Source organism: Mus caroli, chromosome 10, assembly GCF_900094665.2.
Source record: "Mus caroli chromosome 10, CAROLI_EIJ_v1.1, whole genome shotgun sequence".
Classification (NCBI taxonomy): domain Eukaryota; kingdom Metazoa; phylum Chordata; class Mammalia; order Rodentia; family Muridae; genus Mus; species Mus caroli.
In genome coordinates, this window is record NC_034579.1 from 23,002,771 (window position 1) to 23,028,647 (window position 25,877).

Sequence of the window (25,877 nt, forward strand, 5' to 3'; positions counted from 1 at the left end):
AATAATTCAAGTGTATGGGTGGACAAGTGTGTGAGACTGCATGTGCATTGTCTGCACATGCATGGGAATGTCCACAGCTGAAGAGAGTCTTCCTCAATCATTTTTTTTTCATCTTATTCTTTGAGGGACAATCTGGCGGTTGAGATCAGAGTTCACTAATATGACTAGGAAAATTAGGCAATTCACTCTAGTGATTCTCCTCACTGCTCTCTGGGTGTTAGAATTACTGGAGAGTCACCACACCTGTCTGGCATTTACATGGGTCTTGGAGGTCTGAACTCTGACCTTATGCTTGCAGCACAAGCACTTTATCTACTGAGCCATCTCCCCAGCCCTCCTTTCAAATGTTTTATTGTAGAAAAGTTAATCCCATTTGAACTGAATTAAACTGTTTGGATCCCTCACGTAGAGCCAACAAAAAATCGTTCCCCTAGCCTTTATCTTTCTCTGATGAGCTTTAACACCAGCCTGGCATCTTCAACAGCTCTTCCTAACTACTGGCTCATCTGGGTTCAATGGTGAATTATGAACTGGAAAAAGAAGATATGCTAAGGAGAAGTAGTAGGATTAATATGGTCCCATGTTTAGCCTACATGTTCTTAGATGTCGAAAACCAAATTAGAGTTTTGGAGAGAACAGGGTTGATTCAGCTCCATACTTTCCATTTAAAATACTATGGGTAGATCTTATGTGTTAGATATGGGACCCAGTATTTTCAGATAGAATAGGTCTGGGATTATAGGTGCTATATAGACTAGAAGTGAATGAAGATAATAATGACAATTCTTATGTCCTCATGTCTGTTTAATAACAGGTAACAGCATTTTTTTTTCTCTTGTATCTATAGATGAAGATGTGAAAGAATCAGCTTTTCTCTGACTCTAACTCTTATCAGAAAACAGATTAAGAAGGCAGGGGCTGGAGAAATGGCACAGCCATTAACGCCTTGGTTCATAACCAAAAACATAAGATTAAGAAGTTAGGATTGGAATAGCTTCTCTGGCTTTATACCTTGAATGCATGTCCTTTTCTAACAGGCAAAACAAATGCACTTTCATACATTTATATACAAAGCATATTATCTCTGCACACATGGACATGCATATGCAGCTACATTGTTGAAATGGCAATGGATTTTTTTTCTCATGCCACCCAGTTATCTTACTCTTTGCTGAGAAGTTACCTTGATGCTTCAATACGGTACCAATAGGAGTCATCGATGGTCAAGTCTGGATACTCTACTCGGCCAACTCCAGAGCCAACATCCCAGAGGAAGCTGACTTTGCCTTTACGCATTTCTATAGCAAGAAAGTCAATCTGGTTTGAAGAAACAGGAAAAAAAAAATACCATGCTTCAGGACAAAGCACTCTGAAAGTGGAGCTTTGGAGAGTATTTTTCAATGACATGTAACTTAATTGGATTGACAATTCTTCATAGTTATAACCAAGATACACATCTTATATCAGAGGAATCTGTGGTAATTTTTAACACAAGTGAGACAGGCTTCCTCAAATGAATAGCAAATGCTGACTTTTGTCAGAGCCAGTCTGTTTAACACCTTATTCACCTTAAGAATCACCCATATACAACAAGTCACATTAATTCTACTGTGCTAGAGTTTGCAGATAGAACTTGTGTAATTTCTGTTTGAGTCATAAATTTAACAAACTGCAAGAGTTTGCCTTGGTTAGAACTCATACACAATTTGTTATTTTCACTTCATTAACATGGAAGGCTATTACTATTGAATTTGAGAACAAAAAAAATAATTCTTATTTGATTTTCTTTTTAAACAGCTAGATCTGACCAAGCATAATGCAAAACAAATATCAGCACACTGACAAAAAGAGATATGCCTGGATACAGGAAAGAATTGTTACCTGTTTATACTTATAACTTAACTAGAACTGCAAACATTCCACAGCTAAGATTATGAGATTTCATCCATGAAAAGCTACTTCAGATATTTTTTTTTGGAGCTGTTACTATAGTCTATATAGTTTTCTAACTGATTAACCTTTGACCGCTACACATACCCAGTAGCTTTTAAAAAGTTGTATATTAGACTTACAAATTTGGCACTTCCAAGGTAAAAAAGGAGGTTGTCGGCAACAGCGGTCTTGACATGGACAACGATGTTATTGTAGCTTCCTTTCTTGATTTCTGGCCTGTATGTTCGAACACAGTCACCTCCCGAAGAAACAGATACTTTGATCTTCAAAGAAAACAAGATACAAAACCCTATGAGTCTCTATGACTAAATCTGTATGTAGGTTTGAAGTATATTCCGAACTAGCAGACAGTCATCCTCACTCTTTTATTTGAAGTAATTTTTTCAGTCACCAAGTAGTATCATTAGATATCCATAAGCAGACAATATTGTGTTGACTGGGGAGTGCACAGAAGACTAGTTTTCTACTAGCATTTTACACTTGATGTTCTTGTAATTCTTCCTCTGGCTTATTAGCCTGCCATTGTTTATAAACCATATAGCTAACACACCTTCACATTATCCTTTGAAGACAAACTTTCTAAATGGGATTTTACACAAAAACAAATGGAAATGGTCTTCACTGAGATTATTTGTTAAAAAAAAAGTTTTAATTCAATTTCCAGTGATTTGGGTATCATTTTCAGAGGAATCCAGTTTTTGCTTAGTTTTCAAGAGGGTATTGCCAGCCCGGCCATGCACTTACAATTAGAGGAGGCCAGGCAGAGTTTGTTCTAGATCTTCTAACAATACGATTATTAATCATTCCTCTCTGAATATATATTTCAGAATAAATTACACTTCTTATTAGGTTACCAGGAAATGAGATGGAAATAATTTCCAAATGTCTATCACTACTAATACATGTAACAGCTCCCTTTTCTTTTGAAAAGTACTTCAAAAATTACTATAAATTGCTAAGAATGGAATTCTTATGTGAATAGAAGGGCACTGCTCATGCCAAATTTTACTTCTTTGAAAGGAGGCTTCGTTCAGTCACAAATAGCACTATTTGATTACTGGATTTAATTTCTTTTGGGTCAGGTGCAAAATCACCATCCGTGATTGCTGCTCTGCTGGCTGATAGTGATGGCAAGGAGAAGAGAAGATGTGAAACCGATTTGCAACTTGTTCAAATGTCTAGTCTTGGATACCCACTAGACTTAACCTGGTTGCAATTTCCCATTTTTTTCATGACTTCTTTTACTTTTTGCTACTCATATAGCTTTCACATTTGAGAAAAAACAACTAATATTATTGTTATTCCAATGAAAAACTTGTGCAGACTCTAAGATTGAGTAGGTTACCAGACAACTTTCTGTAACATGGCATATACAGCAGGTATCTGCAGGACTTGTCTCACTTTGGTTAGGGTAAGGGGCATTGTGGATCTTGTCTATGGAAGAGGAAAACAAGCTGAGGGAGGTTCTAGATGTAAAATGTTTTATGTTCAGAAATGAAAATCAAGGAGAGCTGTTTGGCTCTGAAAGACAGAAAGATTCTGGAAAAAAGAACAAGTCTGCTGATTCAGCTGTTGACCCTACAGTGGCCTGTTCTTGACAACGGTTTCTATATGTGGTCACTAAGCCAATGTCTGTATACAGAGAAATGTTCTGCAAAGAACCAGGCTGTGTATGGTGGTCTGTACTTGTAGATCTAGAGAGTCAACTTAGATTTTGGTGTGTGTCTTTGTCCTTTGTAAAGGTGTGATCTAACTAGCCAATGGATGGTTGAATCCTAGGGGTCACCGTCGACCTCATGTTTGCTTTGTGTTCTTCCTATAAGCTGCCCATGGTTATCTCCCTAGGATAGACTTGCCTTGCTCTATGGAGTGCAGAGAGTAGTCAAAGCAGAATGGATCACAGGAAAGTATAGATTTTCCTGGGTGTTGGGACAATGAAGAGGCTGTGTGGGTAAGAGTCAGGCAGCAGAATAGCACTGTACAAAGAGTTATCTGAGAGTCAGAGATTAAAAGGATAAAGCAACAGAAAGACCCTGTAATAGTGAGTAGTTAGACAAAAATGCAGCTGTCAGATAATTTTTAATGTTCAAACAAAGGTAAGCTATTCGATGTACTTTTAGGAGTTTACAGTGTGTGAACAAAAAGCTTCCTGAAAAAAACAAAAACAAAAACAAAACAAAAAAACATGTCACTGAGCAAATTTAGTATCTGAGGCAGGTTATATGTGCCATGGATATCATAAGAGGATCGAAGAGAATATGAAATAAAAGATTTGACTGCAATTTATGAATACAATTCAATAGTAGATGCAGCCATCCCTGACAGGGCCATTTTCAGAATCACAAAAGGTCTTGATTCACGAAGAAAAGTAACTGTGTGTAGTTTGTTTTATCTTTATTCATAAATGGTTTATAGGCTTAGCTCTAATGCCACAGTATCACTGGTTGAATCATAAACAAGCCATGTTTCTTTAAAAAGCCCAATTAAATAATTCTGGTATAGGGAAGGAAGGAGTATAGGAAATGCAGGGTCATAGGATAAGGTTCAGACCTTGTCTCCAAACTGAGGTAGAAGTAATAGATCACCCAATTGTTGCACCAGAAAAGGGGTGTTAAATGGGAAGACAGCATGCAAGTGAAATGATAAAGCTCAGCTTGGGAGCCCAGTCCATGTATGTGACCATTTAAACACCAGGCATACTTCATTTTACTAAGATTTGCAACTACGATACTCTGTCATACACTTTTCATATCCATAAGGTCTGATTCTCTGAGGAAAAGGACAGTATTAACCCGATATGCCAGGACAATTCTGCAGAGCCACCTGCTGCTTTGTCCTTACCCATTCATATAAAACCCTTTGGACTTGCTGTGTTTTGTTTTTCTAATATACCCTGAATACCTGGAATATTCAGGCAGTCCAACTGTTTACAACTCGATCATAACTACACATTTATTCTTGTAAGTGCCATATGTTCTGACTTCCAGTGGGTGTATAGGCAGTGGTAGAGCGTTTGACTGCATATGAACAACTTAAAATAGCTAAATCACAACAGAGCATTTACACAATTCTTGAAGAGAAACCTCTCAGATATACCCCTCTTGCAAGAGGTGTGAAATTTCTGAAACACAAATATCCTGTTGGGATGTTCATTTCTACTGATCACTACATTGTAATGCAACTTCATGGTGAGGCTTATAAAGTTACTGCAAAGATGTTGATGTTGCTAAGGTGGTTCTGGCACAGTATTATTCACCTGCTAAACACCATAAACACAATTAAATTTTGCTGGGTATCCCAATGTCCTGCATACTGCATTTTTTCAGCTGGCAATTAGGCCATTCATTTAAAGACAGTATAAGTTATACAATTATACAATTGGCAAGCTGAAATAACCACTTTTAAAGAAATGCATTTAATTCTTTGATTAGGAAATGTCTTAACTGGGCTAGCAAAATAGATCAGTAGGTAAAGGTGTTTGTTGCCACACCTCATAACCCAATTTTGATTGACAGGACAAGTCTTGGACCACATCTCCGGAAAGCTGCTGAGACTTGGAAAAGTATGGTAGGACTGGAATTTGGCAAGGATGTTATAAGGGGCTACTGCCTGAATTGGTAAAGGTAAACCCTAAGTTGCAGTGGAGACCTTAGGTAATTTTTACAAGCCAGACTCATGAGATGTCCAACAAGGGAAACTACTGGAATGGAGAAGAGCTAAAGGGAAAAGCTGTGAGCACTATATGGTGGGGGCAGAACTGAGGGAGGAGGGAGATTATCCACACCTTTTATATCCTAGAACATTCTGTCATGAACGCTGGATGCTGGACATGGAGCTCCAGGGTTTATTTTCCCCTGTTGTGTTTCTGTCCAACTAACCTTTCCTTCTTTCCCCTCAGAATGGAAAGGCTTATTCTGTGTCAATATTTATTAGAAATATGCATTATTATTTCTTTTTTTGATTGGGGCTCCCAGTTCAGAAATAGTCTTGTGTTCCAGAAAAAGTCTAATTGAACTGAAACTGCCAGAGAATATGGGGATATTTGAGTTTGGACTGAATACACTTTGCACTGAGAAGACAGAGCTTAACAGGCGAAGTGGTCAGACAAGTGATGTATGTGGGTGTCAAGTTCTCAGAGAGCAGAGTTGTACTGACTGACACTGATTTTCAACTTGAAACGATCCATACTCACTGAAGAGAAAGTGTCCAGCTTGTCATTTAGATTAGATTAAATGAAAAAGACCCATCCTAAGTGTGGACAGTACCTTTCCATGAGCTGGGATTCTGAACTGAACCAAAAGGAGAAGGCAAGTTGAGCACAAGCATTGATCACACTGGTTTTTGACTACAGACCTAATGTGACCAACTGCTTCCTGCTCCTGTTGCCCCATCTTCTCTGCCATGAAGATCCCTGGGAAGCATGAGCCAAGTAAACCCACCCTTCCTTGAGCTGCTCTTTTGCAGTGAGAAGACAGAAAGCTAATATTAATGCCGATTTCCATCTACTCCGTTATCAACCCTCTGAGTACAACGCCTGACTAATTCATCTTTGTATACTTCACAGGAAAATGCGTGGAGTATAAGAGATAGAGTTTTTCATCGTGTATGTCTCTGAGTAAGCTTGTAACACTGGGCTTTATTTTACTTTGTACAGAAAGCACACAATGATGATTACCTGTCAATCATACCACACATTTTCATATTATAATTGAATAGGCATCTTCACTGATATCATTATTGCTTCATTTTGCCTTGTATTATCCATTTTCTCTAATATGTTTTCTCACTGAGGTTTTTTTTTTTTTTAATAAATATAAGGTTCTTTTCAATGTTCTTCTGGAACTTGCCATGGCCTTGTTTAGATGTCTTAGATACACATAAGAAAGAACAAATATGTGGTATCATTCAGGCATATTCTTGGCCACTACTAAAAATAAACGATGAATTAATGATAACTTCTTTCTGATCATCCTAGCTACTGAGTTTTATTTATGAAATTTGAAGTTAAAATCAACAATACTGAGAACTATCTTAATAAAAATCTATCATTTCTAAAGTTATCATGGTTTAAGTTTGCATATCTAAAGCTTTACAATGGCATTTAAGTATCCCAGTTCAGGGATGGTGAGTGAGAATCCTTGCTTCCATCCTGACAGAGCTCAATCTCTAGGACCTAAAGGGTGGAAGCAGATAACAGACTCCAACACACTGTCATGTGACCTATACACACACACTGTGGCACAGACAAAAGAAGTAAATACCATAAAAATGTAGACAACCTTAGCATGTTACAGAGTTCTGTTCATCTGAATACTCTTCTAACTGAATAAATACATAGCAAAATTCCAAGTGAGATATTTCCTATTTTTACTCCACAAATATAAAAAACAAATCTGCAAAAAGTAAGTTGTTTGTGTGTGTGTGTTTATAAAAATAAGCAAAAGCTATATAACAACTAAAATAGTGATTCTATTTCTCCTATGCTTGCTTGTGAACTCAGGTTGTAACCTCACTCATTGGACTTTTTACGTCTTTCATGAGTAAGATACCTATATGCCTTCCAGCATGCAAAAAAATAAGTGCCCTTTTGTTGTTTGATTTAGTATATTAAAGAATCAAAATATACTAGACTTCCTAATTCTCAAGCAGTAGGTATGGTTTATTATCTTCATGAGACGGTTTTGAAATCTACAGGGGGGAAAAGTGCTACTTCTTCCTACCTACCCAACATAGCCTTAAATTTATAAGGTAATAGATTACTCATTGATCAGGTCCCATTGAGGCAAACTCTCTCTGGGAACTACAGGAACACTTATTAGTATTTCTTAATTCTGAAATTAAGATCTTACAGAATTAGCTTGTTTCCGAGCTTGGTTGATCAGTTCCTTTATTTCAGAAATGTTTTTCTTTAGGTTGTCCTCAAGTTCCTTGATGGGCTTGAGTTTGTCGATTAGCCGGTCAGCTTCCTGTTCTAGATTTCTCACAGAAGTACCTGCATCTGCAACTGCACAGAACAAAATTAGCCTCCGTGTGACTGGGCGTGCATGCACCAACTCCCACCTCAACCAGCTACCACCACCACAGACATAGGAGACAGACCAGCAGGAAACTTAATTAATTAATTCCATTTTACCAGTGTGACAAAAGCCAGAGCGTGATTGATGGCTAAAAGATGATACCATGAGGCCAACTGTGAATAGTTTTGTTAAGATTAGAGCAGGCCAGGGATGTTAGAGAAAGTCTTTGGCTTTGTGATTAAGATGAAATTTGGCATTAAAGGCAGAAGATATGAAAAGCTTAATTAGAGCTGACTTTTTCATTCCAAAGCTGACCTTTACAGGATAGAGCTTTAGTCACAGAAAAAATGAAAATGGGGTGTCTTTAAAATATCACCTAGTCTGTCCACACACAATCCACATTAAAATTAAGGTTCTCATGCATGCAAAATCGTTTTCTTTTCTTTTTTTTTTTGTCTTTCTTTGCACATGTTTGCGAGGGAAGCTATGGAGACATGGCTTGAAGAACATTATCATGTTGAACAACACAGAATCTGAAGTCCTTTGTTATACTTTAATTAAATCTTTCAAATTTCAATTCAATACTGTATTGGTGTATTGGTTGTGTTCATATTAAACTGCTCTTTTTGTTGGTTACAAAAAGGTTGAAAATTGGTAATTTTAAAAGCTTTAATCTAAAAATAGTTAAAGATTATCTGATCCAAGGACCTCTAGCATGTGGTCACATATCTGTGGGAGACACTGTGGAGGGGTGTATAAGGGGTGGGAAGCCAATTATTGGATTTCTAGGATGCTGGCCATCCTATCCAAACCATGACATTGGTTATCTAACTGTTTGTATTGTTCAGCTTTCTATAATTGTGACTCTAAAAAAATTCTATAAGGTCCAAAGCTACTTGCTCAGTTAGACAATGATTAATCTCCTGCTTGGCTGATGTTGGGATGCTGAGAAATAATCTTTAGGACTGAATTCAATATGTTCACCTGGACATGAACTATTCTTCTGTTTCATTTTGGTTTTATCTGAGCTAGGGCAGAACCCAGGACCCAGTGCTTGACAGAGAAGAGCTTGACTACTGAGCTCAGTCATGGGTCTTAAACACCAGCATCTTTAAACTATACTGTGAGATAGGTAGCTTGGATCTATGCTCATTAATGTGGATTGTATTTTTGGTGGAATTTAAAAAGAATGTACAACTACTGCTAATAGTTGCAGAGTTACTAGATCAAGGCTCTAGCTGTATAGGGAGCATGTCATTGGTACCTCTTGTTTTCTGTACTTGTCCAGTGTTCTCTTTCTTCTAACCCTCTGGTGTTATTATTCTACAAGTTATTCTAGAATTAATGGAGTTCTATAGATAGATTCATACAAAGAAAATGAGGAGTTAAACCAAGATTACTAAGGCTATGGTAAATATTAGACCCACTTCTCCTAAATCTCCTGGAAGCCTTTTCAATTGCTTCAAAATGGAAATAAATGAAGGTTTGCCCTCTGTCCTTCGCCCCTACTGTCCATAGCCATTTAAACCCTGTGGAAATCATCTTTCTGTGACTCTGAGACCTGAGTCATCTGTGATCCTGGGTTTGAGGCTTCTCATAGAGTAGTATTTGAAAGTGTTCTCATTTTTGCTCCCTAATTGTATGACTGAGTAGACTTTAAAATAGCTTCTCCAGCTAGAGTTTGATAAATGGAGGTTTCTTCTGGAATATTATCACCTGTATGTTGTAAGCTTTAGAATGTACTAGCATACACTTTTCCTAAGGACTCTCTTCTCTGTTATATTTTCTCCTTTATATAGTTCTATCACCTTTAGGAACCACCCTGTTGTGCTTTCGTTTTCTTGATTAACCCTCCAAGTATCTGTTTTCCTGAATTCTAACTTGTTAGTTGCTCAGCTTGTTCATGTCAGTTTTATTTTTCTTGCACTCTCCAGTGTCTTAAGGCTGTGTTCTTCAGTGCGTCTATAGTCATGTAATTATTCTGTAATATTTTCCACCAAGGCCAGCCTCAACCATGTTCATTAGAGTTTGATGTGTTTGATTTTCTTTTTTTTTTTTTATTATCATTCTTCCTACTTGTTTGTAGTACTGTGAAGTTCACGTCAAAGTATGAAATGTTTAAGAGACAATATTTTTATAGTTAGATAAGTTACTCATTTATTTAGGACGGATTTTATTTCAAGGAGAGTTGTTTAGAACCGGTTTAATTACGAGAATGATTACTTTGAGGGAGGAAGAGTAAACTTTTGGGGTGATGATGACATGATCTATTTAAGCTACTTTAACTCATGTGCGGGGAAGTCATTCATGCCCCTTGGCTGAATTTCTCCTATCATGGACATGATAATTTATCTCAATCTGGTGAAAAAGTCAGTTTTACACTTTTATGTGCATAAGATTAAATATTATACTAGGTTTCCCTAGCACTATTAAAACATTTTATACTGAATACACCCACAGAATAGTCATATTGGCAAAAGATTCTTTTTACATATATTAATTGGTGATCATGTAAAGAGTAGCTATGCAGTACTTAAAGCAGTCCCAATATATGGTCACATGCAAAACTGAAGCTGTTTTTGCAATAAGCAGAAGATAACAGAAGTTACTGAAAAGCATACAGATGAAGGTATACATACTGATTTCTGCAGGTAATTTCATATGGAAGTAAAACAAAAAGAAATTAGAAAATTCATGAGGAAAATATTTTCTACAGGTATTATAAAGTATCATAAAAGTGATACTTTTGAATAGATACTCTTTACAAATACACTTCATTTTAATTCACATAAGTATTTCAGATAAAAGCACACAAAATATGATCAACTAACATTGCATGAAAAACATTTTAATTAAGAAAAAAGAAAAAGGCTGGTGAGATGGCTCAGTGGGTAAGAGCACCCGACTGCTCTTCCAAAGGTCCAGAGTTCAAATCCCAGCAACCACATGGTGNCCATCCGCAACGAGATCTGGCGCCCTCTTCTGGAATGTCTGAAGACAGCTACAGTGTACTTACATATAAAAAAAAAAAAAAAAAAAAAAAAAAAAAAAAAAAAAAAAAAAAAAGAAAAAAGAAAAAAAAAAGCCCTTTAGCAGAGTGTTTACACTGAAGGAAATGTTGCTAAGATAAAAAGATAATATTGGATTAATATTTTGCAGTAGATGTTTCTTTTTTGGAGGGTACAGTTATACAATAAACAATAGTAATGACAATGGAATCATCAGCTGAGATTTATCCTGAACCAGAACAAAATGATAGCTTACATATAAGAGAGAGAGAGAAATAAAATGGCAAATTTACTTTTAAATATGTTTTCTCCTGACTTGCAGACATGTTGTGGCATGTCAGAAGGAATAACTCCAGTGGGCTGACTAAAAATCTGGAATTATTTCTGGGTCTAGGTAAAAAATAATAACATTTATCTTTATCCCCTTTCTTCTTTGAAGAATGTTAAGGAGGTAAGAAGTAGGTCTTTCTTTCTTCCTCCCAGATTGGAAGTACATAATTTTTCCTTGCCCAGGAAGCTGACATGAGCATCTTCGTGAATGACCACCATAACTAAGTCTCCCGCTGTCCCAGTCTATAAATGTTCTTATACTTTATAAAAATTCTAGTAGATAGTCTAGTTTCTTAGAAGCAAAAAGTAAAAAGAACTTAGGCATTCCCTTTATGGAAATCATATGCCAAGACACTATCTTATCACGTAACAATGAAGGAAAGTATTGTAAGAAATACCAATGTTTGTGAACTACATTTATATACAAATATAAATCATTCCACGAAATTCTTTCAGATTTCTCAATAAGTTCTAATTAAGTCAATGAGAGTGGTAGTTACAAAGTAGATAAATGCTTTATTTCCTAGAGATATTAATTGGACTCTAAATAACAAATACTCTAACAAAATCTTCTAACATTAATTCATTTTAAAGAGGTATCTTGCTCTAATACGACTGCTAGTAAGTGCATCCCTTAAACTCTGTGCTCCATGCAGCTCCAATCTTAAGCATTACAATCACCTGCCTATAAACGTATTTTCAATTACACTAATGGATTAAAAAGTTTTGACATCAGCATACCAAATAGCCTATAAACTTTGAGTATTCCCATCCTCCCCTTTATTGGATAAAATTAAATGAAGAAGGCTCCCAGGCATTGCTGGGAGATGTCAGTGCTGGCAGAGTGGGATCTGCAATTCTCACACCCATGTGATAGCACACAAATTCAAGGGTTTCAAGCTCTACTGCCTGTGAGTCTAGGCTACCTTCACAGCATGAAGAAATAGATGATATTGTCACAGTGAGAAAGGAGCTCTTACTGTTTTTGGAAGGATCTTTCACCACAGTGTTCGTTTTGGCCACGCTGTCTGCTAGTTTATTGTAGTTTTGCTTCAGGCCATCTAGGTTCTGATGCAAGTCCTTAACCTGGGCCAGGACAGCTTTTGCTGTGTCATTGGCTTCTCTGGCTTTCTCTTTGACAGCCTGCAGTTTAGCAGCCGTGTCTATTGGCACAAGTGGGCATGAGAAAGAAAACAAAGAAAAAAGGTTGATCCATGCTTGCGACTGGCTGACCTTAGAGATGCATTCACAATGGGCAAAGGCAGAACTGTGTTTCAATCAGCTGTAGCAAATAAAGCAATTGTTTTTTGGATTTTTTTTTTTTAGCTAAATTAAGTTTTCTCAGGGAGCTTTATTATAAGTGTCCAATTAGTTTTTAGGACAGCAAAGTGATTATTTTCTAAATTTGCAGTTTAGAGGATATATATTGAGATTTCCTGTTGCACATCTTAAAGGGTGGAATACATACATATGGTTCATTTAACTACATCAAAACTAGAGTTAAGATTTAACCTGTATGTCCACGGGAGGAATAAGATTATGCTTTCATTTCAAGGTAGACTTTTTGGGAATGCTAGAGCCTGTGATTAGGTATTTCTATTTGTTTTCTGCATGGGTACTTTGCCAGGTTCCAAATGGTCAAGAGTTTCCATAAAGAGTTACTCAATAGAGTAGAATCTAATTTTTTAGTATTTCCTTTGTTGTATGTAAGGCCTTATTTCTGGATCATAACTTATATATATAAAGCATAGTTCTTGTGGTCTGGATATAAAATGACTTTTGTGGGTTCCTGTGTTAAAGGACTTGTTGCCAGAGTTAGGAGTTTAGGAACTGTTTGAACGATGAGCATCTCTTTCATCTACGGATTAATTCACTGATCACATCATACTTTCATTGCATTATTAGGGTGGTAGGAACTGTGAAAGATTGTGGGGCCTGACCAGAGGAAGTAAGAGACTGAGGTATGTTTTTGAAGGGTTTAATTCCCAGCCTTCTTCCTCTGGACCTCTCTGTTTTTTGGCCACTGTGAGGTAAGTGGCTTCTCCTTCATGACATGTTTGCACCACAATGATCTGTCTCACTACAAAGCCTGCTGGGGAATCAGTGGGCCATACAATGAAACCATGAGCTAAATTCAATCTGTTTCTTTAACCTGTTTATATTTGTGGGTTGTTTTTTAAAATATATTTCATATATATAAAATCACTAAAACAATTGTACAAACATATCCATGCTTGTGTGGATGTATAGGTGGCTAAGAACACAGGCTTTAAAGGTAACTTGCAAAGCTCAAATGTTATACACATCACTGTAAACAATGGCCTTTAGTATCCCATAAGAATCACAATTGTATCCACCTCGTAGAATTAGCATGAGAGATTACATATGCTTACTAAAGCATATTGATTAATAAGTAGTTATAATTCACTGTAGTCTGCTGGTAAAGTATAAAAGTAAGATTCCTAAAAGAATTTTCACTGTCAGAAACTAATATTAAATAATAATTATAAATAGTTTTAATAGGTTGGACGATATTACAGAAATGGGATGACCAGTAATATTTTGGAAATCTGGATTGTTTGAGGAGTTCAATTTAGCCAAGCAGGACTTAGAATTGCTATAGGCTCTTGTCTGTCGCTGTATATACTCTAATAATTTGTCTTCATTTTAGTAGAGAACAGTACAGTATGATTTTTTTTCTTTCCCACTGCTTCTAGACTTCTTAGGACAAAATATGGATGACAACATAATAATATGACATCTATATTTTCCTTTACATAACATATTCATATGCATGTCAGCTAAGGGCAACAAAGAAAAAACATAGTCACATTGTTAAATGAGGTTCTGATTCTCAAAAGAATAATGTAGAATTAAGAAAGCCTGCCTCTAATGGAAATGTAATGTTAAGGAAAATGGTAAAAGCTACCAAGACTCTTCCATGTTTCAGATAAGCTGTTGTAGAATGCAGGGACCCCGAGGCTTACCATTTGTAATGGCTGATAACTTGTCCATGGTGTCATTTAGAGCTCCTAGGAGTCCACTGTTTCTAAGGTCAGCAGTTTCTAACCTGGTTTTCAGGTCATTTAGGTCATTGTGATTTCCTGTGAACATAAGCCAAAAAGAGATGAAACAGTTTATAGTATTCTTGGATGTGCAAATTCAATTAACAAAAAGCCAAGAAGAAGGATATAATTTACTTATTATCTTCTATCCATTCACACATCTCTGCATTAAATACATGGATCTATGACCATTTGGCATTAGAGAATGTTTAGTCATGCCATTTTTCTCTTCTTTTCTGTTCTCCATGACTTAATTTGATGATTTCCTATGGGTTAGAAGTCTCTAAAAGATTAGTTTACTCACATTTTTGTTACTCTCTTGATCTCGCTCCAATTGATTTTTACATATTCAAATTTTATTATCAAAAGGGAACATTGTATTAGGTGTTCAAAATCTCATATATAATCATAGATAATAATATCCTATTTCGGTAAGCAGCACAGCATTATTTGGAACAGAAATAAAAACTAAAGCAAAGGAAAAGCAATACAACCCAAATAAACCTGCCATTTTTCACAGAGAAAGCAACATTTTTTTACAAAATCCCCCCAAAAGACTTCAATAAAGCTTTTTTTTGTCTTGCTTTATGTTATCTTGTACTCAAAACCAGTACTTTCAAGTGATGATTTAATATTAAATGCGTCCATATTAGCTTCTTTATCTTATCGTAGTATTTGTATTAAAATTTAAACTTTAGGTTAGTTTTTATAGTAATAAGAACTATATGGTTTATATTTTAGCAATGTCAAGAACTTTGAAATCTCTTGGGGTAAAACAAAGATTAATTTAAGGACTATATGGTGGTTTGAGTAAGAATTGCTCCCTGTGACTCCCCCTCTACAGTAGTGTGAGGTATTTGAACATTTGGTCCCAGTAGCTGGTAATGTTTAGTGAAGTTACGAAAGCATTTGAGAAGCAGCCAGACCTTGCTGAAAGACGCTCGTCACTGGAAGACTTTGAGGGCTTTTAACTTTGCCAAATTTCAAGTTCACTCTCTACTTCCTGGGTGTGGATGAGAAGGAGATCTCTTGGTTTCCTGCTCCATCTGCTTGGCTACATCCATGCCTTTCCAGTATTATGGACACCCCTCCCAATTGTAAGCCAAATAAACTTTCTCTTCCATTAGTGGCTTTAGGTCAGAGAGTCATAGTAAATCCTAGCAACAAAAGCCACTAATACAAAATCTGAATAGTGAAGGAGTTCGTCATGAGTCCTCTTTTCTTTCATCATGTGCAAATGAGCAGTTGAACTTGAAAGAGCAAATTACATAAAATTAGCTTCACTGAATAGCATTTGCTACTTCTGACTGAATAAAGTGGGCGATTTCTGAGAAAAAAAAGGGTGTGTGTGTGTGTGTATGTGTGTATGTGTATGTATATGTGTGTATATGATGTACCTGTGCAGTGCAAGTGTATCATACACACCTGTGTGTGCATGTACATATCTCTGTAGAAGCTAGATGTCAATATTGTGTCTCTTTTTTTCTCTCAATATCTTAATTCTTGAGACAGAATCTCTCAGTGAACACAGAGCTTGCCATTTTGGTTTGATTAGCTGTCCAGTACACTTGGCAAATCCTCTTATCTCAACCTCCCCACCAGATGCTAGGGATCCCAACTCAGATTTTTATGCTTATTCTTCATCCACTGAGCCACTACTTCAGCCCCTTGAATATGTTTTTGATAGATTATTATACCATAACATTAATTTCCTTTGGAATATGAACACTGATATTTTTTAAAAGATAGCCTAATGGAATACAAAATGGAGAAATAAAAAGGCAAACTCTCCAGGTAAGGAGGTACATTGAAAAAGGACAGACAAGAGAGGGTTCTTTTGTCTTTTGGGACGCATTGGACAGCATTTAGTAGTAGTGATGGGTATCTGGCTGCCAGTGAGTGTGTGATTCATACCACATGCAATGTCTGACAGCTCTAGCAACCCCCTTCCCTCTTTCCTCACAGTATGATTTCAGGAGCAGCATCAACAAATGAGGGCCTCAGGCGGTAATGGTCTTCCCACCTCCACTCAAATACCCAACCTTTCTGCACACTTCTCCATCTAAGTAACTCCAGCTCATTTCTCCTTTGTTGTTACAGTTTCAGAAAGGAGAGGAGAGTCTCATGAGTGCACTCTATGCGCAAGAAGGATAGGCTAATATGCCCTGTCTTAGGCACTGAAGATAATGGAAAAAATCCAGAAAGGTTGATTACAATAAATTAAAACAAAAAGAACCAGTTATAAAATTAAAATAAAATAGTCAACACTATCATAAAAAATATAAAGTAGAAGAACCAAATATATATTTATATATATATGTATATCTATATATGTGTGTGTATACATATATAGGTGTTTACATATACATGTGTGTTATGAAGCCTCTACAGTAGTAAGTTTTCACATGACTTCTGCAAAAGGTCTTTAGTTATTTCTCCATGTATTTCCTCCTCTATCCCACCCTCCCCATTCCACATAACTCTTCCTGTCTTATTAGTCTTGTTTACCCACTTAAACCACTAAATTACATCTTTCTTCCATTTAAAAGCACCCTCATGACTTCTTACTAATTTCCTGACTTCTATGATATTTGAAATAAAACACACATATCTAATCAACAGTTCTAACCTCAAGTGAACACCATGAGCTATAATGACAGCTTGCCTGCCAAGACAGCGCACAGTGCAATAGTGGCACAAAGGTCATGGTAGTAACCAAGTACTATCTGCTTGGATTTAATACCCACTTTACTCTACAATATGAAATCCATACCTGGTTGCCATTATTGTAGCCAAGAAGCTTTGGCTAGATACATCATAGGCTCTAGGAGAGAAGTTACTATTATTATTCTACTAAATTGAAATAGTATTAAACAGGGTACTCATGACATAATTGCTATATCCATAGATTAGTGTATCTTTCAACCCTCATTAGAAGTTCCTCTAGTTTCTTTTCGCAATGGATAGTAATTAAGGCAGAGACACATAATTGGTCAAGGTACAGAGACTAAGAATCTGCAGAAAGCAGGGGCATCTATATCATATCCCTCTTCCCAAAGCTCAAGGTTCACTGAGGAAGGAGTACAAAAGATGACGAGCTAAAGGTGGTGAGGGTATGACCAACAGGAAACAGAGTTTCCTACACACAAGAAGAAAGTTGAGCTCACAGTGGTTGTGGCAGCATGCACCAGAACTGCATAAGCTTCAGCTAGATAAAGTTCCAGCATGGAAAGGAGATATGCACAAAGTCTCACCCATAGTTGAGGAGTGGCTGATAACTTTAGAAGATGGAAAGACAATTTTTGTTAAGGAACCTGGCAGGGCATTCATGCTCCACTGGATGCCCACATACCCAAGAGAAAATGTCCAGGGCAAACTAAATTTGATAGGTTTTAAAAATAAGAGGACATGAAATTGAGTGGGTAAAGAAGTAGGGTATGGATTAGAGTGGAGTTTAGGGAGAGGGTAGATATGATAAAAACATGTATGAAATTCTCAAGAAAATAATAAAAATGAGGAGGAAAGTCTGGTAATATCAAGTGCTCACAGGAGTGTTGGAAGTCAAAAATGACAACTCTGCTTTTCTAAGAGCACTTAAATGTATTAGAATTTTAAATGGACATGAATTTGGTTTGGCAATTTTTTTCAGTACTTGGGATTAAATTCAGGATGCACACATTCTAAACAAATGCTTTGCCACTGACCTTTGTCCCCAGGCCCAGGGCTACTATAAAACATACCCCATTATTACACATGTGGCACAAGCCTGAAACCTCAGCACTTATGAGGTAGAGGGAGAACAATTATAGGTAAGCTGGTGTAAGATCTACAACAAAAATTTTAAGAGTTTGCTAATATATATCATCCAGGATACACATTAGATCTTCAACATAGAAAAAAAGAGAAACTGTTAGGTAATTAACTTAAGCATATTTTTACATCAATATAGCATGTTCATACAATGGTATGAACGATGCAGCCTTTAAAAGGAATTATAAGAAACTATGTGGGTATATAATGATCCTTAAAGCATTTTCATGAATAAGTAAGAAGCAATGTAGTGGTTTGGATGAGAATGGTCCCGATAGCATCATACATTTGAGTGCTTATTCCTCATTTGGTGGAACTGTTTGAGAAAGATGTGCATCACTGGGGGGTGAGCTTTGAGGTCTTAAAAGCCATCCCTAGTGTCTCCCACTCTCTGCTTAGTAGCTGTGTCTCATGTTGTGAGCTCTCTGCTACTGCTCCGGCATTGCGGCTGTTGGCTAATGTGCTCCCCATTTAGATCAGGGACTCTAACCCTCTGAGACTCTAAGTGCCAAACTATTTCTTCTATACATTGCCTTCGTGTCTTATCACATCAACAGAAAACTAACAAAGTTATATACCATGCATATGATGATATACATTCAATAATTTGACAGGGCAGAGGTTGGGAACTAGGTAGGAAAGAATGTACTAGAAAATGTTGCTACACTTATGACAGAAACTAGAAGTTAATGGGGAAGTAATTGGCAACTTCAAAAACCAGGAAACTAAAAGTTCTTATTTTATATCTGGTTATACAAGTTAATTTTTTCTCTGTGCATACAACTGCTGTTCCTTAAGTTTTAAAAAAAGTATATTTAAATCCTAGAATGAGTTGCATCTTGGTATTACTTGCCAACACTAGGATTGTTATTTTTACTGGTACAGGTACCCAGAGGGAGCAGGCCAGGGGAGAATATGCTCCTCAGAAAAGAGCCATATTTCTTTAACCTAACTGTGCCTGCCCATCTCATTGCTAAGCATAGGGCTGTTGTAGGACCTGCATCAACAGCAAGCAGCTGAAGAATCATCATCTTGTTGTCTAATGATCTACTCATAAAGACATTTATAGGCAGTCCAATTAAACCTCTGTCATAATCCACACGCAGCCATGCCTATAGTATATATTATACTAATACAATGACATTATCTTGTTTAAAGTCCTTGACTTTGGCTGACGCACGCCAAAGATCCAACTGTACAGAAAACAAAACATAAATTAGGCCAGCAAAGCATATCTCTAAAATATCACTCTGCCCATTTATATCACTAATATATTACTATTTTTGACTCTAGCCTTTCAAATATAGTTTCCAAATATAGTCACTGAATCTTTTGCCAATCACAGCTCATCTTTCCTTTAACTTCTGCCTTCACTGCTGATTCTAAAATAAAGTGATCGAGTGGGTTACCAAAGCCTTCTTTGGGGAATGGAGCTGGTCTAACGGCAGGGACAGCATCTCTGTAGATTCCCAGGATTAAGGCATTACAGTGTCACTGAGAACCTGGAGGTCATCCTTGGTAAAAGAAATAAAACAATATATTTCATCTCTTACCTTCTTTACTGAGTTTAAGTTTTTCAATAATCAATAAAATATTCAAATTCTATAGCAAGCAAGAGATTCAGGCTTTTTTAAAAAAGCCATTAATTATGAGGATATCACTGGGCTTATACGATTTTCTGCATTCTCAGTGGAAAAATATTGAGGATAAAAAATATTTAAAAATAAATGAGGAATATTTTGGCTGATACCCTTCAAATTGTATTTCAATATTATTATTGTTTATTAACCCTTTGTTTTCTGTACTAGAAAATAAAAAATGTATATAAAATTCAAAATTAACGCACATATTCTGAGGATTCAGATTTTTGTGTTTTAGCTCTTTGACTCTGGCTTCTCCTTAATTATCCATCCTGACAATGTTTACTCAGAAGTTTCTGGAACATCGTGAAGCAAGGGTAACATCCTATGGCATTGTAAACAGGGCAGGTAAGCAACTGTGGACATGGTGAAGCACAGATTCTGAGGTGGAAGCAGACGCAAGAACTGCAGAAAGAAGAAAGGTGAGTTCTACAGCTCCGTGAGGCCTAATGGAACCACAGCCACGATGTGACAAAGAATGCATGCGGTCCAGCCTGAATTATAACACAGCTGAGGAAACAGTTATCTATGGTAATCACCGTATCTAAGTCTTCTACCTTTCGGAGAACTCTTGTTCTCCACAACCTGAGTGTAAATCTGTGCCTTTTCCTTTCTGCAGAAAAGCAACATCCAGTAACAGTAGCCACATCATTCTCTCTGTCTTCTTTCTGAGAGTTGCATCTACCAAACCTCAAGGTCCCTCTCCTCTCTCTGGCTCTGGCTCTCTAGGGCTCGTCTCTCTCTCTCTCTCTCTCTCTCTCTCTCTCTCTCTCTCTCTCNTCTGTCTAGCTCTCTCTCTCTCCCTCTCTGCCTCTCCCTACCTCCCTTCCTCCCTCCCTTTCCCCTTCCCTCTCCCCCTCTCTTCCCTCCCCTCCTTCTTTCTCCACTTTTTCATAGAAGATCATGTTTCAGGCATGAGCAGGATAAAGACGGAGCTCATAAAGTGAGGAATGCTGAAGCACTCCAGAGCGGAGAGTGAGAATGTGCCTGCCAGCAAATCTGCCCTTGTTGCAGTGATTCATAACCACACCAGAAAGTCCTAGCCAAAGCAGCTCCCTGGACAGGGTTGGAAACCACATCTAGAGTTATCAGTGCTTTCTCAGGTTTTGCATGTTCCTGGGACAGTGCCATGAGTCCTCTACACCCACGCTAGGGCTAAAGATAGTTTCAGGTTCCCAGAATTTCATTTTGCTATTCTCTGAGGTAAGGTGCATAGAGAGTATGGGGAAGTATCTGACATAGGAATTATTTAGGAGAGAGCTCAACTTGTTTGGGCCAAGAGTTAGGGAACCACTTCCATGTAAAAACAGATTTGTGTTCATTGCTTAATTATCTAGACACAGTGACTAAAACAAGAGAAGTGATAGGATCGTCAGATCAGGTTGCTTTCTTCTTATTTATTTCAAATCTTCAGTGTTGTTTTGCAAAACAGTGAATTAGGCTTCAAAACTGAATAACATCAAAAGACTTTGAGTAAGTGTAGAAACCTGATGGCTTCGCTTTCTCCTGAAGTCATTTTCTTCAAAGCCTTTGTGGCTGTTCCTGCTGGTATGTATTTTTCTTTTTATAACCAAATGTAACTATATAATTATTTATTTTGATTTCCAATGTATAGATAATTTTTGCTTGTTTTCATTGTTTTGTAAGGTCTTCCTTGCTTAAATATGTACACATATTCCTTCTTTTAGAACATCCAATTCTTTGTTAAATCAATAAAACATTTTACATTATTCTGGATCATTGACTTTATTTGTTTATTATTTGTATTGTTTATTTTGCTGTGTTGAAAGTCTCATGCACACTAAGCAACACCTTGTCACACAGGCAGGAAGGCTATTATATATATTATATAACATGGCTATTAATAATGTAAACTTCAAAATTGAAATGTCAACTGGAGAACCTATCACAAACCCTTAATAGTCTGTTCTTCCTTTAAAGATTTGACACTACCTACAAAGATTTAGCTTATTTTAATTCTATTAATGAATTCTTTTCTCCAACATTTCAAAATCTTCTTTCTTTACCTATATAGAAAATAATTTTTAAAAGAGAAGGGTATATTAGCCACATTGGTCTTAGCAGAAGAAATTCTATTTTTCCGGAGTTGATACCAACCAGGTTCATTTATATACATAAAATGCACTAAATTATATATTAACTTATGATTTATGCATTAAATATAAAACATATATATATATCAAATGAATATATGAGTGTCTACAGTTTTATAGTTTTATAATTCCTCAGATATATGGGACCTTTAAGATGTATATTTGTGCTGTCAATCAATTGTCATGATAAATCAGAGACAAAGCTGAAATCATATTGTCTGCATGGTAGAATATCCCTGGACCATAATTCTTCCCGATCCAAGCATAGAACATCAAATGAATCATATTACAACCTTAGTTTAATTTGTGGGTTACTCATTTTTTCCCCAAGATGAAAATATGTCTTTTAAATATAAGGCTTTCATTGCAGTTTCTTATGCTATTTTGATCTCCTATAGATTTGGAAGTGCATACACATACATACATACACACACACACACATCAATACTTGTGCATTTTATATCATTTACAAAGAACTCATTGATGAAGCAGAAAGTATTCAAATTAGGTCTTCTAGGAATGGGTACAGTGAGTGAATGACAGGGCCCTAATAGATGCTACAACTGCTGTGGTCTTTCTCCCACTAGGCAATCATAGCAGACCCCTTCTGACAGGGGTGCGGGGCACATGTCTTGAGCCAGGGTCTCTAAATGTTTAAGATGTGTAGAAAGGTAGTTCTTTCCACACCTCAATTAAAAAAACTGAATGACAATACTTGACTTCTACATCCTATTCCTTCCTGAGAGCCTGTAGACTTCTTTTGTCTTAACCAACAAGGTACTTGAACTCGAAACCAGCTAAATAGGATAGGTCTCTCTGCTTTCATTCAAGCACCACCATCCTTTGAGTTATAAGGAAGTTGAAGATATTTGTATTTATCTCCACCATGTCTAAACTGACTGGGAAATACCCTTCCACCTCCTAAAGCCCTAGATTCTGGTTCTGAACGCAGAACAAAACCTAGGTAACTTGCAGGTGGGGTACCTGTTTGTATTGTGTAGAACACTGTCTCTGGCTAAGATAGCACTAGTGAATTTCCTGAAGGTTTTCTGACAAAAAGAGGCAGATGCTGAACAGGCAAGTCTCCCTCTCAGTGAACATTGTTCCTAGTGCTAATGCCTTGATGTTGCTCCTATTTTGCTATTTCTTCTATGTCATATTTAACAGTGCCTTAGTATTCCTATTTATTAACATGGGTATAACATATATAATAAAATAAAGTCTTTTCCTAATATAAGAATGGAACCTTAACCATAAGCATTGCAAATGCACCATCTTTATTGCCTCAACATTTTTCTGACACAGTTGTATGGACCCTGAGTACATGGTGCACCATAGTACAGAACAGAGGTATTGACTGGTGCAATAAATATAAAATTATGGAAACATTGCTTTTTCCAATTATGTATTTGCATGGTACTGTACATCTAGTAATCCTCAAGTTGATGATTAGTATATCAATTATTCTTAAGCTTATAACAATCTTTCTATTTCGTGTCAGCAATCCGCAGTTTATAGAAAGGTGACTTATTTTCCTAAGTAATTAACTAATTTCACTTTCCTTAGGCAAAGCTAACAATTAAACAGTTAAACCAGGAAGTGAATAAAATTGAAAGTGACTCCAATAAGATGAAGCACGTAGAATTCATCCAGTTTCCACACTGTGAACTACTTTGCTCTTGGCCCTGTGCATCCATATTCTGTGAGATCCCCAACAGACAACTTTGTTGACAGAACTTGTCGTTCCTCTGTGAGGTGGTATTCACCTGGTGGCCGTAACTCATCTTCTGACCCTTTCAGTCCTCAGCATTGTCCCTCATCTCAAATCCATCTCCAAAATGATTTTTATCTCCTCTGACTTTCAACTGTGCATTGGAGAGACTACCTTCAAAGCTCAAACATGTGCAAGGGCAAATTTACTTTTAACAGATGTATATTCAAAAATGAAAATGGAAAACAAATCGCTTCTGGCAAGTTCAGACTCCCTCAAGGCAAGGACAGCATAAAAATGGCAGAGAGCAGCAGTAAGTCATTTGTGACTAGAGTACAGGAACAAACTGAGCTGTGCTGACTTGAATGAGCAACAAATTAGAAATATGGAGGGCATGCTTGCCCACCATTTTTATTCTCTCTAACTCCAGGCGCCACAGAGAGAGAAATGACTAAATCTCTATTTTAATAGCTGCTGTCAGGAGTTTTGCTCTGCAGGGCCTATTTCAGCAGTTCCTCATGGTAATATATGGCATTTCCCTGATTAACAGCCGTTTTATAACCTGTGTAATTGGCCACAAATCAGGAGAATGTCATAACGTAGCAAGAAAACATTCCCATCTCCATCATGGCCTTGGCTTGGTTTTCTGGGGGAATTATTACTTGAGTAGTTTGTAGGTTTTCATTACTTTAAATAATGTACTACCTGAAGTACAAAAAAAGACATTTAAACTAATGAACACTTCTGTCTCCTAACCCTTTCTACCACCCAGTCTTCACAGATTTTCAAAAGAAACAAAGTGGAATTACATCTATTAATATAGAACATTAGGATTTTGGGGGAAACAAAGTCAAGAACAGGGTTGGGCTTTTTTTTGGTCAGGTATTCAAGGCAAAATGCCACTCCAAGAATGAGATCTGAATGAACACCCCCAAACTCAATACTCAAAACACAAGCATTTTCATAGATTGTTATTTTTTTTTGAGACAGGGTCTCACATTAAGTGAGCCCAGACTGGCCTCAAGCTTACTATGTAATGAAAGATGATGTTGAACTTCTGATCCTCCTGCCCCTACCTCTCCAGTGCTGAGATGGCAAGTACACACAGCCACACTCAAGTGTATGAAGTTCTAGGAACTGAACCAGAGATTCATGCACACTAGGCAAGCACTCCACCCACTTAGCTACATCCCTAGTCACCTCCACTTTTAACCTCAGAATTAATGCAGAGAAGATTCATGAAGAATAATATGACAAATGTTTGAATAATAACAGTCTGACTCTGTATGGGCACAGTACCCTTAACTCTACTAAGTTAAGGCCCCTGAGTAAACTGCAGGCTCCAGCATGGTCTTTCTACATAGGAAAGAGCTACCAAGGATTTGGAGCAACTCTACTTGTTCAATTAAAAAAAAAATTAGAAAACAGACCATGGCTCTTTACTGTCCCAAAGCTCCAAATAACCAAGATACAATTCACAGAACACATGAAGCTCAAGAAGAAGGAAGACCAAAGTGTGAGTGCTTAAGTCCCTGTTAGAGGAGAACAAAATACTCACAGGAACAAATATGGAGATAAACTGTACAGCAGAGACTGAAGAGAAGGTCATACAGAGACTGTCCCATCTGGGGATCCATCCTATATACAGTTCCCAAACCCAGACACTATTGTGGATGCCAACAAGTACTTGCTGACAGGAGCCTGATACAGCTGTCTCCTGAGAGGCCCTGCCAGAGCCTTACATATGCAGAGATGGATGCTCACAGCCAACCATTGGACTGAATGTGGGGACCCCAATGAGGAGTTAGAGAAAGGATCGAAGGAGTTGAAGGGGATTGCAACCCCACAGGAAGAACAACAGTATCAATCAACTAGTCCTCCAAGAGCTCCCAGGGATTAAGCCATCAACAAAGGAGTACACAGGGCTCCAGTTGTCTATGTTGCAGAAGATGGCCTTGTCCCATCTCAATGGGAGGAGAGGTCCTTGGTCCTATAAAGGCTTGATAGATGCCCCAGTGTAGGGGAACTGAGGGCAGGGAGGTGGAAGTAGATGGGTGGGTGGAGGAACACCCTCAAAGAAGCAGGGGGAGGGAAGATAGGATAGGGGGTCTTGGGGAGGGGGGAAACCAGGAAAGGGGATAAAATTTGAAATGTAAATAAAGAAAATATCTATTCAAAAAATATAGAAAACAGACCATGGCTCTTTATTGTCCTTCTGGCCACAGTGGA

The 25,877-nt window shown here is 37.2% G+C and overlaps 1 protein-coding gene across 3 annotated transcripts in view; it reads right to left on the reverse strand.

The window, feature by feature from the left end:
* The window catches only part of Lama2 (laminin subunit alpha 2), a 601,578-nt gene that overhangs the window by 60,861 nt on the left and 514,840 nt on the right, over window positions 1-25,877 (reverse strand). For all 3 annotated transcript variants that reach the window (XM_021173596.2, XM_029482896.1, XM_029482895.1), the window contains 6 exons: window positions 14,296-14,412; window positions 12,289-12,471; window positions 10,610-10,615; window positions 7,803-7,957; window positions 2,073-2,216; window positions 1,184-1,317 (listed from right to left, as the gene is read on the reverse strand). In XM_021173596.2, coding sequence (XP_021029255.1) covers window positions 1,184-1,317; window positions 2,073-2,216; window positions 7,803-7,957; window positions 10,610-10,615; window positions 12,289-12,471; window positions 14,296-14,412 — 739 coding nt within the window. The remainder of the gene's footprint in view (window positions 1-1,183; window positions 1,318-2,072; window positions 2,217-7,802; window positions 7,958-10,609; window positions 10,616-12,288; window positions 12,472-14,295; window positions 14,413-25,877) is intronic.